Source organism: Apteryx rowi, unplaced genomic scaffold (assembly GCF_003343035.1).
Source record: "Apteryx rowi isolate R43461 unplaced genomic scaffold, aptRow1 scaffold_226, whole genome shotgun sequence".
Classification (NCBI taxonomy): domain Eukaryota; kingdom Metazoa; phylum Chordata; class Aves; order Apterygiformes; family Apterygidae; genus Apteryx; species Apteryx rowi.
The window spans coordinates 359335-374698 of NW_020448597.1; the positions used below are offsets into that span (position 1 = coordinate 359335).

The 15364-nt window shown below is 33.5% G+C and overlaps 1 protein-coding gene across 11 annotated transcripts in view; it reads left to right on the top strand.

The window, feature by feature from the left end:
• The window catches only part of AKAP9 (A-kinase anchoring protein 9), a 129024-nt gene that overhangs the window by 45197 nt on the left and 68463 nt on the right, over nucleotides 1-15364 (top strand). For 10 of the 11 annotated variants that reach the window (XR_003253421.1, XM_026065349.1, XM_026065339.1 and 7 more), the window contains 9 exons: nucleotides 698-751; nucleotides 1164-1334; nucleotides 3947-4102; nucleotides 5084-5281; nucleotides 6021-8468; nucleotides 11177-11390; nucleotides 12194-12273; nucleotides 13868-14006; nucleotides 14465-14562. Coding sequence is in view for 10 of the 11 variants with exons in the window: in XM_026065349.1 (XP_025921134.1) it covers nucleotides 698-751; nucleotides 1164-1334; nucleotides 3947-4102; nucleotides 5084-5281; nucleotides 6021-8468; nucleotides 11177-11390; nucleotides 12194-12273; nucleotides 13868-14006; nucleotides 14465-14562 (3558 nt within the window). In the remaining variant the exon portion in view is untranslated. The remainder of the gene's footprint in view (nucleotides 1-697; nucleotides 752-1163; nucleotides 1335-3946; nucleotides 4103-5083; nucleotides 5282-6020; nucleotides 8469-11176; nucleotides 11391-12193; nucleotides 12274-13867; nucleotides 14007-14464; nucleotides 14563-15364) is intronic. The other variant, XM_026065347.1, reaches the window with a different exon arrangement.

A 15364-nucleotide genomic window follows, 5' to 3' on the forward strand; every position in this document is an offset into this window, starting at 1 on the left:
ACTTTGGCTTGTGCTTACATTTGGGAAATTCGTCATTATTGGTATATATAGTCTATAGAACCAATATTCTCTTGGAAGCTGAAAGGGGTTGCAGCATTGGGTGAGTGAAAGAGGAAATGTGATTTTTTAAATATCTTATTCTAAATGTATAATTTTTGCCTTTTTCACTTTAAGAAATTCCTTTAAATTCCTTCCGTGGGTTTCTGTGGTATTGCCTTTCATTCACTGTAGAGAGATTGGTGTCTTTCAGAAACAGTAAATCTTGGAGTATGTGAATATCTTTTTGACGAATATAACTTTGTTTAGTAATATATAGAGATATTAAACAGATTTAATTAAAGTAGTTAAATGCAGTAGTCCAGCATTTTAATCATTTAAAGTATAAAGCTTTGCATAACCTTTAAATCTGAATTCCTTTGTTTTCTGCAGATGTTTAAATTCCTAATGTGTGTTTTGTTACACAGACAGTGGTCTCTGGTTTTGTAATTTGGGATTTTTTTTTAAACCTATTACCCATGCTTACTTTGATACAGTTTATTCTATATAAAGCTATTTTGTACTTCAAAAGAAATAAATTTTTGTAGCATAAAAATTCCCATGGGTCTGCAGAAATCATCACATAGCATTCAAATGAACAGAAAATACAAATCAAGCTTTTTTTTAAATAATAATGTATTTAGAAACTGTCTTTGTACAGGTAAATGGTTGCAGTTTTGTGACAAGAACAGCTATACCTGCAGACTTAATCAGGGTACAGTATTGCAAATTGAATCGTAATACTAATGGTGAATACTAAAAACCTTAAGCAATTGTTTTGAACAGAAACTGCGTTGCTGACTAATACTTTATTTTGCATGCTGTGCTCTGCATCTATGTTGCTTGTTATATATTAATATAGTGTATCTTTAAGCTGGAAATACCAAACATTTTACCACTTCTATTAAGGCTAATATTGCAAAGCAGAACTTGCAGAAACGCTTTACATCGGTGCTTTTGAGGTGTGAATTATACTAACAAAGGAGGTTACCATAGCAATAAGATCTTTGATGCTGTATTGTATGTTAATGTTCTAAGGTGGCATTTAATACAAAATTTGATATTTGAGTTTACTCATCTTGATAAAACATAAAAAATGGGATGTTAAGGAACTTGGATTGATTTAGGAAGAAGAATTTGGAGTTGGAGAAATTTGTTCTGAGCATGGAATGCAGCACTCTCAGACGCAGCTAGAGGTGATGGAGAATGAATTGGCTGGGAAACAGCAAGAGATTGAAGAGCTAAACAGAGAGATAGAAGAAATGAGGGCAGCATATGGTACAGAAGGATTGCAACAGGTATAATTACCTTATGTTGCTTTCTGCTTGCTACTCGGTTACATGCGAAAATGCAGAGTATCACCTGAAATTGTTCACACTTAATGGGAGCTGTTCAGAATTCAGTCAGTGTGTGATGCAGAATTATACACAATTTATTTTAATCACTACCGTGCGTTCTGTTTCTTTGAATGGTAGTTCCATTGTGTGTCTTTTTGCTTTGTATTTTATGGCTAAAATTTCAGTCGTCTTTGCAGTGACTTTATTCTAATCAGGAATGGAAAAACAATTTACTTCAAGAAAGTCCAAATTCTTCTGTAGTTGTGCAAAGACTGCACGTCTTTAAAACCTTGTTCCTCAGAGATCAAACACAGAATCAGATTTTACTTTGTAAAGAATGAGATTACTGAGTTGGTCCATGAATCAAAACAGTATTTGTACATCAGACTCCACAGTCTGAAGTAAAAGGCAACTGAGTGGGGATGTTTTAATAAACATTTAATAATTTGGGATTACAGAGAAATATTTTTTTACATTAGAAATACCACTGGAATATATAGTTAGGTTTAAAGTATAGAATATTAAATACTTTTTCTTCTAGTATAAGCAGGTATTATGAAGCTTGAATTCAGTGTTTTATTATGCTTCATGTCTTGCTTGTCTCTTTTTGCTGTAATTTGGATTCAGGTCACATCATTGTATGTTTTTCTTTGTTTTGCAAGATACAGTAGAACACAAACATTAAGTTCATTCATTTTCACCTTCGTTATTACTTCAGGGTTAAAATTTTTTACTGTTTTCATTTTTATTTTATCTGTGAAAATGGATGTCATGTTTTCTACCGTATTAGTGATCTTTAAGTAGTTGCTCTGGAGGAAGAATTGCTTTGTCACTTCTTTGTCTATTGGTGCATCTCTGGTGTTGCATTTTAAGTCAATCTTAGCTTCTAATTACTGTATCTTGTATCAGTTGTGCTAAACAGAATAGTCATAATTATAGCATAATAAAGAATGTAACCATAATTTTATTTTCTCACAATTGTGACTGCTGTTATTTTTTTTCTGAAAAAGCTGAAAGTAAACAAGTTTGATTCTTAAACAGCTATGAATACTATTTAAAAAATAAATTAAAATTATATTAAAACAAAATAGACTGTGGTACAATAATAATTTAAATAATTTTAGTTGCATATATTTTATGTGATAATGGTACAGTGCATTATATCTTAGTTGAGAAATGCATATGGTTTAATTTTCAGACAAAGAAAAAGATTTGTAAGGGAGAGAGGTGCAGAAGATATATTGTGTGTTTGTTTGTCAAAGAAAAAGATTGATTAAAAAGTTGATAATGATACAATTATGTATGTATTTGAACAGATAAGTCTTATTTAATTTCATTGAACAGATGCAAGAGGAAAGGTTTGATGCACTTAAGTTTCTGATCTGTTCCTGTGTTTGTATTAATACAAGCATCTAGTAATTTCTTTTCTTTCCACTAGATACATTTTTTTTTTTAAGTAGGTGGTCATTATGGTTGTTCTAAAAAGAAATTTAATTTCCTCAAATTCTTTGCATAGTTTGGCTTGTTTAAAAGACTCCTGGGATTTTGTTTGTTTGTTTTTATGTACAGCACTGAATAATGTTCCTGCTCAGTAAATGAGTAAGCTTTATGTGGAAGCATTATAATTTTACTTCAAGACTTAGCATATAACCTGGAGAAATTTCACAGTAAACACATATAATAAACCATATAGTTTATATAGTTACAGAAGTTACAGAAATATAGTTACAGAAGATGACTGATGATTCAAGGAATGTGTGATAAGTAGAGATGTGTTTTTTGAAGTTTCTTCTAGTCTTTAATGAGAATGAGTTCAAATCAACAATACTTTAAAGTAAATAACATGTCTATTTCATATGAAATATACTCCCAAAGAATGCTGTAGGATTTATGGCTGCCTGAATGTAATCTTACAAAACATAAAACACTTGCAAAAGAATTTTTCTGTTTTTATCATTTCTTTCTCATTACAAAATGAGATTCATCTACTAAGTACACCATGCCGATCTTGCAGTTTGAGCTTTTCTCATGCAGTTATTCAATCAGAATTTCTTGGGTTCACAGTGTAAGATACTCATGGTATCTACTTATATGTTTTTAGTACAATGAATGCTATTTATTCCACTTTCAGTGAGAGTGACGTAGCTTGCATTTATTGTCAGAAAAGCGTGTGGTCATTGGTAGTTGCCACAAAGTTGCTGGTATACTGTAAGTAGATACCCTGACTTCCTTTATGCTGGTTGTTTGCATGGCCATGCTCTTTAGTTCTAAATGCAAATTCTGTATTGTGCTAATTAAACTTAAAAGTTCATATTATGTTTTGATAAGTATATTTTATGGAGAGCTCATATATTGTTGAATGATTAAAAAAAAATTCTGTTTCTAAAACAGTTGCAAAAGCAGTTTGTGAAAATATAAATGCTCCAATAGATCTGTGTAAAGTCTTTTGAGTAAAAGAGAGGCTAGGCAAGATATATTCCTATTTAACTGGAATAAGTTAATAATATTTTCTGTCTATGGCTTTGATATGCACTAATAGTTTACATTTCATTTCATTTCATTTTCTTTCATAGCTGCAAGAATTTGAAGCTGCTATCAAAAAAAGAGATGACATTATCACCCAGCTCACTGCTAACCTACAACAGGCACGGAAAGAAAAGGATGAAACTATGAGGGAGTTTTTAGAGCTTACTGAACAAAGTCAAAAATTGCAAATTCAGTTTCAGCATGTAAGTCGTAACATTAGCAATATTTATTTGGGTTTGAAAACTGGTGTCACTTCAGAGGATCCATCAATGACTATCTTGTATAGAAACACGGAATTTGGCATGAGTTTTTGAAGACTTGGTCCCTTGGTGTAGATCTGCAGTCACTTTAACTGTCCTACAGTTACCATTATAGCACCTGGTTTCTTGCACTAAATCACTATAAATAATACAAAATTAATCTGTTCTCTTTCCTAGTATATGGAAAAGAAAGTATATGGGAAAGCATACAGCTGCTGATAAATACTGAATGATGGCGGTTGTCTTGGGTGGGGGGAAGCTTGTGTGTAATTAGTGAAATCCATCCTGTTCCCTTTGCAGTCAAAACAGGCATTGAAATTTCAGGGCCACCATTTCATGCTCCAGTCATAGACTTTTGGATAAAATCTGCCTTTTGGGGTGTTATTAGATGGTAACTTAAATAACAAAATTAAGTTTCGTCATTTGTTCAAAAAAGTGCTGGTGATCCAGATGCAGTGGAGACTCTTATTTTGCATGACTGCAATTTACGGTGTTGCAATTCAGTATTCTAGTATTTTGTGCTGTTTAAGTGCTTCATACAGCTTTTCTGAGCTTTTTTGAGCATACTTTTATGAGCTTCAGGTGGATTGTGTTCTAGACTTTGCATTTATATTATTGCGATTGCTGATTTCGGGGACAGTAATTACAGCTAGTTCATTTTATAGCTTTGAGATTTTTTCTGAGACCTTGCTGCCCTGTACTAGCTGACCATAAAATGTTTTAATGTTAAATATTTTCTATTGGCTGGCTTTTCCAACAAGATGAACCTATTTCAGCTGCTTCTAAAAGAGCTACTAAACTTTTCTAATAGTCTTTGGACTCTTGATATGGAACAAGAAAGTAGAGATCATAACTGTCTCTTTCTGTGGTACAAGTTGTTTCTGAAAAATGATATATTTTAGGTTTTATTTTTTAATGCACAAGTTACAGGCAAGTGAAGCCCTAAGGACCTCCAGCCATAGTTGCACAGCTGCTGATTTATTGCAAGCCAAACAACAGATCCTTTCACATCAGCAGCAGCTAGAAGAACAAGAATGCCTGCTGAAGAATTATCAAAAAAAGAATGAAGAATTTGAAGCACAGATTACACATCTTCAGGACAAAATCACAACATATGAAATGGTATGTTTCTTACTAGAAAGATCTCTTTTCCTAGTCTCTTGTTCTTTTAATGATTTCGTAGTTTCTTTGAAATTTGAGGGCTAAAGCACTGGTGATGTGTGTGTTTTTGTATTGCATACAAATTTTTTTGTATTTTAAATACCACATCTGTTGTGTTTAATACACTAACACATAGTATGTGATGTTGTAGTTTAGAGCTGAGCTACTTATGTCAATATTGTACATCATGTTTAAAAATATTGCAGAATTATTCACAAGAAATGATAAAGCTATACTAAATACCACCGTGGAATTAGAATGCCTTTATTAAATATCAGCCTATCAGAATTTGCTTGAGCAATCTTTTCTGTCTTAAGGAAAGAGTGCTTTCATTTCTTCATGTACATTTTACATCCTTCATGGAAAACATCTCAAAGTAGCTTAAAAAAAAAAAAAGGAAAATTGAATGTCATTAAAAGTGACATAAGACAAAGCTTTCAGGTAATTTCATTAAATGTTTTTTGAAGTATCAGAGCACAACAGTAAAAAACTTTTTTTTTTTTCTTTTTTGGATTGTCACTTATCCCAAATGTATAGAAAACTTCCAAAATAAGGCAACAAATAACTTAGATTTGGTTTTTATAAATGATCTGTGATGTTTTAAAGAAAGGCATCATGTTTAAATAGGTAAGTATATAATGTTCTAATGCATTCAAATAGCGAACTAAAAATAAGAATCTGTTTTTGCTTATTTTTAAAGGGAAAACACAAAAATGAAGGAGCAGATTTGAGTAAACTACAGGAAAAAGAAGCTTTAATTGAAGAGCTGAAAGCAAAACTTGGAGAAGAAGAAAGAAATTCATTTCAGCTTATGGAAAAATTATCAGATGCCAGTAAATTACTTGAAGAATTGAAAGAACAGATTTTACTAAAGACCCAGGAGATAAATAATATGAGAGTTGAACTTACCACCTGCAAACAGAAAGAAAGGCAATGTTCTGATGAAATAAAACAATTAATGGGAACTGTGGAAGAACTTCAGAAACGATGTTACAAAGACAGTCAGTTTGAAAGTGATATTGTGCAAAGGATGGAACTAGAAACACAACGGAGACTGGCACAACTTCAGGCCGAATTAGATGAAATGCATGGACAGCAGATTGTACAAATGAAGCAAGAATTAATTAAGCAACATGCGGTAGAAATAGAACAACGTCTTTCTCAACAAAAAGTAGAACTGGAGAAAACTTCAAGTTTATGTTCAGATGATAATGTTAATAAAGATCAAATACATTTAATGAATATTAAAATTAATGAATTGAATATGAAATTGCAAGATGCTGATAATGAAAGGGAAAAAATAAAGCAAGAATTGTCACAACAGATGGAAGTCATTTCAGCAGAGAAGTCTCTTCAACAAACTAAAATCAAAGATCTTTACCAAGAATTGAATTTTTCAAGAGAGCAGGTTCAAAGAGCCAAACAAACCATAATAGATATGGAAAGTCGATTAAATGAAGCTGAAAAATACGAGTTTGTGATTGAAGACCTAAAAACTCAACTTGCTTCTGCTTTTGAATTTAGGAGAGAATTAGAATTAAAACACGAGGCAGAAGTCACAAATTACAAAATAAAACTTGAAATGCTAGAAAGGGAGAAGGATGCAGTTTTGGACAGGATGGCTGAGTCTCAAGAAGCTGAATTAGAGAGACTGAGGACGCAGCTTCTGTTTAGTCATGAAGAAGAACTGTCCAGACTTAGAGAAGACTTACAAAAAGAGCACATGGTAAGCATGGAAAGCCTTAAAGATAACTTGAATATGCACTATAAACAGCAGTTAGATGGGGTACAGAATGAAATGAGTCAAAAGATAGAAGCCATTCAGTTTGAAAAGGACAACTTAATCACAGAGCAAAATCAGTTGATATTAGAGATTTCAAAGCTAAAAGATTTACAACAGTCTATTGTAAATTCTAAATCTGAAGAAATGACACTTCAAATTCATGAGCTGCAGAAGGAGATTGAAGTACTCAGGCAGGAAGAAAAAGAAAAAGGTACCCTTGAACAAGAAGTTCAAGAGTTGCAGCGTAAAACTGAGCTGATGCAGAAACAAATGAAGGAGAGAGAAGATAGCCTTAAAGAAAAATGTTCAGAACTTGCAACACAAAATAACCTTCTTAAAGGGGAAAACGAAACTCTGGAACAGAAATTAAAACATATGATGGTAATCTCTGAAGAAAATGTCATTTTCAAAGGCAGTGTTAGTTCCAAGTCAGAAAACCTAGACTTGCAAAAAAGAATAGAAGAGGTGATTAATGAAAATGAGCAACTTAAAAAACAAAACAGTCAACTTGAAGAGGATTTTGAAAGGCAGAAGAGTGCCTTTTCGTTTACTGAGAAAAAACTTGAAGCTAATTTTAAAGAGCTGCAGAAAGAATGTGCTAGCCTTCTGAAGACAAAAACTGATTTAGAAGAGAACAAGAATAAGCAGGAAGCTGAGTATAAAATCAAACTCAAAGCTCTGAGTGAAGAACTTCAACACTTGCAAAGCAATACGCCAGTTTTATTTAAAACTACAAGTTCTAGTTTTGAAGATAGTAAAGAAAATAAGATGTACAGGGCAGACACATTTGAAGCTGGAGAAGTTGTTGAGAAAGATGCAACAGAACTTATGGAAAAGCTTGAGGTGATCCAGCGTGAGAAACTGGAATTATCCCTGAGACTTTCAGATCTTTCTGAACAGTTGAAGTCAAAGCATAGTGAAATTTGTCATTTAAATGAAAAAGTTAAATCCCTAAAACATGAGAAAGAACAAGTTCTAGCAATATGTAAAGAACTAGAAGTCATGATTAGCCACACTCAGAAAGGAAATATTGATATTACTGAACATAAGACAAAATGTTCTAAAGGAAAAGCTCTGAAGACTGCTACTGCAGCATCTGAAAGCAGAAATACCACATCTGGTTCAAGCAATAAAGTTGATGAAGCAGTAAATGTAACAGGCGATCTAGGCACGGATAACGATATCAGTCATCAGGTAGCAAAAGGAAAGGAGGTTCAGCAAACGTTGAAACCGGAACAGCAGTCTCTCATAGGATGTTTGCATGAGATGACAGATGGACTGACCGATGAAACATCATTAATAGCAATAACACAAAGTGAAAATAATCAGCTTCAGCAGCAAGTGGATACATTAAAATCAGAACAGGTATGTTATATAAAGCTGTATAGAAAATAATTTACCTATGAAAAGTTGTAGGAGCCCATATGTAGAAATTTGTGAAGTATTTGTCCTTTTAGCTGCTTTGGAGCGCATGTGTGTGCTCATGTGTGTGTTTCAGAGAGTGGCCAATGGTGAAAGTGGTTACAAGAATGATCAGAATTATAACCATAGTCAGTGTCTGAAAGGATGCTATTTATCATTGGAAAAAAATACTCTCCCAGTGCATTTAATTAAAGCAACAAAAAAAAAAAAAGTGAGCAGAAGACATCTATAACACTTCACATTTTGGTAGAACATTTAACTTATTTAGAAGAGGTGAAAACTTTTTCAGGATACATTTTATTTGTCTGTGATTCACTTTTTCATTCCATAAGTACTCATTCACACAATATAAAGAGATAAACTCTTGACATTTTCGGTCAGCTTTTATAAAACCTGTGAAATTCTAATGTCCCACTATAACAATTTTTGTGTGTATGTGATTTTCACTTTAAAAAAAATGTATCTGGATGTCAGTGTAGAAAAGAAATGTGTGAAGAAGTGGAAGTTAAGCATATCATGTGATTCTATTCAGTCTGGCTTTTGCTGGAGAAATTTTGCCTGTATTTTTTGTATTCTAACTGAATTGCAGGTTATATGGAGAAGATTGTCATTTGCCAATAAAAATAGCTCAGTATTGAATTATTGATATTTAAAGAGGTGCCAGAATCAGAAATCTGGCTTTAAATTTATATACAGTGATACAGTTGAATAGTATGCTTCAGAAAAAACGCAAGCAAGTTTTTTGTAAAAACAGATGTTAATAGATGTAAAAATAGATGTGGTTAGTAGTATTAAGTTAGTAGATAGTAGTTAACTATCTACTGTTTTAAGATTTATTTCAAGTTCTAAAAATCCACCCAGGAATGAACTAACACCAACATTGCCTAACTTTATGTTGTCCTGTAGTCCATTCATTTTCTAAAAAATAAAATCACTGATAAAGTGTATTGGAAACAGCTGTGAGATTATATAAAAGAACTGTAACTGTCTAATATAATACTTTAATTATTTATAACAATATGATAAGGGTCCTGCGATTACCTTCGAAGGAATGAAAAATCATAATGATCCAGAAGTGCCTAAACCTTTTCAAACTTGGACTCTAAATATCTCAGTATTGACTAATTCTGAACGTGTTTCCTTTGGCAATAACATCCTCAAAACTGCAGATTAGAACTACAAGCACTGGTTATCAATTAAGGTTTATTCAGGTCTGCTAATAATATAGTCTTTTAGTCTGTATATACAGTGCATTTTTTCTTAACTTCTTGCTGTATTAGTTGTGATATTACTCCTCCTTCATTACGGGTAAAATTCAGTGTTTTTTTATTGCTGCAAAATTCATCTTACCTCTTACTTTAAGCATGGTTGTCCCTAAATGCTTAGAGATTTTGGCCTGCTTCCCCCTCGTGATTATCATGCATAAATGATCTTTCATTCTTTGTGACGTTATTTCTATTAATAAAAATATGGCAAAAAAAGTTTTCTGTATTTTTATAGAAATTACAATATTCTAGTCACTTTGTCTAATTTGCTGATGGATTTTGAATCCAAAATTCTTGCAGCCAGTCTCACATAGATAAATGGCAGGGAAGTAGAATGAGCATAGCAGCTCTACTATTGACAATCCTTTTATCTGACAAACTAGGGGCAATGGTCAGGATTTCCTGATGCTGTAGCTTTCATAATGATCTGTTTTTCATGGGCAGATACTCTTAATTGGTCCAAAAATTGTTATTCGATTAAGTAAAAATAGTCTGGTCCTCAATCAACTGAGAATCCAACAAATATAAAGGCCGTGTCTTTGGTGTGATGCCTATTCTTAGTCTTGGAGCTCTGATAGTCAGTCTTGCTTGGACAAATTTAAGTTATTTGGAAAACTATTTCTTCTCAAGATAATAATGATCACCAACATCCATAGAAGAAGAAATTAGTTTTCAGCTCTTCAATATTTTCATAAAATCATAGAATAATATAGTTTAGAAAGGGCATCAGGAGGTTATCTGGTCCAAACCCCACTAAAAGCAGGGCCTGCTTAGTTCTGGTTTTTGTTTTACATTTGTCCATATCTACAGATGGATTAAATTAACATACCAGACTGTGAACAGCCTGATGCAATACTATTTAACTGACTCCGCTTTTCAGTGAAGTTTCATTGCAAATCAGTAAGCAGCCAGTCTTCTGTCTGGCGCGTACCCACACCACCCACAAATACAAGTGGCTTTCAAAACAGGAGTAGAGTTTGCAAATTCCTTAGAACATAGTCAGCAGTGGAGCAAAAGGAGGGATATAAACTCTCAGCCATATTGTAATTGTGAGGAGGAAGTGAGACGTGTTCTCAATACTAAGTGCTGTGTGTAAAGATAGTCATTGTGCTTGCAGCTTTCTTTTCCAAAGCAGGAGTTGAAACATATTTTTAGTTTTGATGATTTGATTTTAGTTTGATTTTTATTTTAAACTGAAGAGCTCTCTTAACTGTTTTTTTGTAATTTAAGTTTCTAAAATGTGTATAATTAAATTTATATATTTCATATATACCATATGTGTAACATTATGTTCCGTGCATTTAGTATTAATTTCGGAAATTAGCGAAAGTTGAACGTTCTTTTCTTGTTTCTCACTCTTTATAAAATATGTATTTTTATTCAAAGACTGATTTACAGCTACAGATGGAAGCACAGCGCATTTGTCTGTCCCTGGTTTATTCAGCTCGTGTAGACCAGGTTCATGATTACATGAAGGCAGAAGAAGAGACTGCACTTTGCAGTCTTAAAGAGGAGCTTGTACGTAGTCATCTACAAGAGATGGATGATCTTAAAAAAATGCATCAGCTGGAGCTCCAGACCTTGCAAATTCAACATGCAGGTAACTTGCCAAAAATTATAGGAGTGAAACTCTTGATGTGAAAAATAGGTAGTGTCTTTAAAAGAAAGTAAGCACAAGCGTTTGGGGAAAAAGTATATGTAGCTGTCCAACAAATTGTTTTTGTAGAACACTTTTAAGTGCTTTTATTCCAAATTATTTCCTATTATAAGTAGTCTATTACTCAGGTTACTTTAGAAAGGAAAGAGTAGGGAAGCATTACAACTCATGTTTTGCTATTTGTATTAAGTCAATTAATTGTAAAGAACTGTATAATACATTCAGCTATAGGTTCGTATTCCTTACAAAAATACTAGGCAAATGCAGCAGCAAAATATCTTTGGTCTTGTTTCATTCTCTGTTCCTTGAATTCCTTCATTGGCTCCCTGTCCACATTAAGTAAGCTTCTTTGCTACTACTTTCAAGATTATTGTTCTGTGCTTTTATGTTATCATGCTGCTTTTCTATCCATACTTTTTTTGTCATCCTGTGATTTGCCCTTGTGTATTTTTTTTTGTCATAATAACTTCCTGGCCCTCCAGTATGTTTGAGTAAAATTAGGTTTTTCCAGATCTCACTGACATAACAATGCATTTCTTACACCTTATTCCTCTTGAACACACAATTCTACCATAATAATTGAATATATCTGTGAGATGGAACAAGAAAGAGGGAAAAAAAAGTATGCCTTCCTAAAATCTGAGGAGTTGACTTTACTGAGACAGGGGACTACACCTTGTAATCTATTGAAAAACTGTTGTGCATATAGCATTAAAAATAATATTATGAATGATTTGTATTCATAGATGATGAAGTCAAATCTACACAAAGACTTATAGAAAAGCTAAGTGAAGCTGTATCTGAGGAATGTTCTAGGCTCACTCAGGTAAGACTTAGCAAAAAGCCTTTTTTTAAATGGAACTTTTGAAGAACTGAAAATGAAAAATTATGTGTATGGTGAGTCATCTTGATTTTCCACACCATACTTAACCATCTTTGGACCATTTCTCTTTGCATTGATCTCTAAATAGAGACTGCTAAACCTGATCTTCCAAAATATGTTTCCAAGGGTTTGGGTATTTTTTCTTTTATTGTTTTATATCCTTGTCCAATCAATTCGTCTGCCTTATAGCTAGTCTGCTAGTTCTAAAGTATTTTTTCCTTCGTGTATGTCTCTGGCCATAAGTTCTTGATTTTTACAGTAATCTGACATCACCTTCTCGTTTCTGCAATAAGACAGTCATTTCTTTCTTAGCTGCAGCATGTCTTTCAAAGACTTAAAGTGGTTGAGAATACACCAAAATTCCTACGTATGGTATTTTCAGTAACTATGAATATCATGGTCAAAAATTGAACCATATTTTTAGTCTGTATCCTAGTATCAGCCACCAATAATATTATTTTAGCATCTCTTTTTTGTAGACTAAAAGGGGTTAGTAATCTCTTGCCCTTACATGTTCTTTCTGACCAACAATCAAGTCATTCATTAAATTTATTTCTGGATAAATTAAGCTGCTTTCATCATTCATTGTAAGCCATGATCTTCTGATCTTTAGTATTTCATATAGGGCTTTTTTTTTTTTCTGGATCATTTCCAGTTTTTCGATGTCTTTTTGGAAATGTGGATACCAGAACTGTTTTACTTGAGAGCCAGCATAGAGGAGATTAAGCTGGACTCTATGATGGCACACAGACAGTATCAGCTGAATCAGGTTTTTGGCATTAGTTGTTTCAGAGCTGGAATGAACCGTGCCTAACTGTATGATTCCATGTTGAGTTTGAGGAGAAATTATTTTATTCTTGTAAATCAAATTTAGAGTCTGTTGAGTCTAAAATGTTTAAATAAAGAATCCTGCTATGTTCCTTGGGCAGGCCAAGTTTCTTTGCAAATGTTATGTGTCTTCAGAAAGCATATGGATAAATCTTCTGTTAGTCTACTCACTGTAAATATGGCCACTATTCTGCTGGCCGCCCAGCAACAACAAACATGAGGCATTCTGTTTATTATTTGCTTGCATTTTCTGCTGCCATCCCCTTTTATTCTATTCGTTGAAAACTTAAGAACAAGATAAATAGTAATCTCTAAAAAGATCTAAATTTCCACAGTAGGAAATACTTCCCCAAGTAAAATTGGAGTTAATCAGAATGAAACATTTACAATACTTTCAGCATTAATAAAGGAAGCCTTATTCTGCAAAATTTTAACATTTGGCAATGCCAAATTAAAAGTCCATGCAAAAATATATGTATTTATGTTTTAACTGAAAATTTTCTCCATACCTGTTTCTTTTATCAGGAATTTTAAGGGTTTTCTAGGTTCTTTGTGACTTAACAGAACATGTACATCATTATTTCCACAGAAGATAATATCACAAAATACTAACTTCTTGCCATTGTTTTTCTGTTTTCTCTGTAATTTGTCACTGATACACTAATAAATAATTTTTCTTGACTCTTTCTTTGTTTTGTTTGCCATACAGCTTCTGTGTCATAATCAGAAGGAACAGTCTTCAACTGCTGTAGAAGCTGATGATAGGGAACAGGATATTTTCCATGTCCCTGCTGCTGAGAAAGAAAAATTGAGTATAGAATTGCCAACACACGGAGGTCAAGCTCAAGGTAATGACCTTGTACTATCATACTGGTAAATATATATGTAATATTGATTTCAGGCATTTCAGATTGGCAATTATTATGTCATTAATTGTTCAGGTACTAATTAATGTTCCTAATTAGCTGTTTTAGAGAGTTGAGAGTAGTCTCAACTATCTTAATTTTTATTTTGAGCATTTTCTTATGCTGTTTTTATTACAGTGGAAACTGGTGAAAAAAGTGATTGTTTTTTTCTCCATGTAAAAAAAGCTAGCAGCTCTACCAAAAAATACATATATATCAGTATTATATAAAAATACATTCTAAAATTTGTAAGGGCCCTCTCTTATTTCAATAATATATAATGTTTGTGGGATAACTCTTCAGTGAAAAAATTGTGAACAATTCATTTTATAAAAAAATTATGGTATAATGTTTATAAACTTAATTTAAAGAAAAAGTCCCTGGTTATTTGTGTAATTTAGCTATGCAACAACATATGGATGCTCTCCTGCACAAGATAAAGGAAGAATACAGCAGGCTGACTGCACTTCAAACACACTTGATGAAGGATTGTAAACAGGTAAGCTTTTTATAGCACCTCTTATAAAATGCAAGTGTGTTTGAATTTTCTCTGTTGCGTGAATTCCTTCTGGTCAGGGAGAGAATGTATTTACAACTCTATTTATAGATCCTGGTTGAGTGGCATAGCAAGTTGATGGTTAAGTAAAACAGAGAAGGGTTAGCTAAAGCAGGTTGCTCAGGACTGTATCCAGTCAGGTTTTGAATATCTCCAAGTGCTGAGACTCCACAACATCTGTGGGCAACCTCTTCCAGTGTTTGACCATATTTTTCTTATGTTTACATGGAATTTCCTGTATTTCAATTTGTGCACATTGCCTCTTTTCTTGTCTCTGGGCATCACTGAGAAGGGTATGGTTCTGTCGTCTTTACTCCCCCCATCAGGTATTTACATATTGATAAGATCACCCCGAGCCTTCTTTTCTCCTGGTTGAACAATCTCAGCTCTCTCAGCCTCTTTGCATTTGAGAGATATTCCAATCCTTTAATCATCTTTGTGGCCTTTCACTGGACTCGCTCCAGTAAGTCCATGTCTTGTACTGGGATGCCCAGAATTGGACACAGCACTCCAGATGCAGTCTCACCAGTGCTGAGTAGAGGGAAAGGATCCTCTCCCTCAACCTACTGGCAACGTTCTTCCTAATGCAGCCCAGGATACTGGTGGCCTTCTTTGCTGCCAGGGCACTTTGCTGGCTCATGTTTAACTTGTCCTCCAAGACCCCAAATCCCTTTCTGCAAAGCTGCTTTCCGGCTGGTTGGCCCCTAGCATGTACTGGTGTATAGGGTTATTCCTTCAAAGGTGC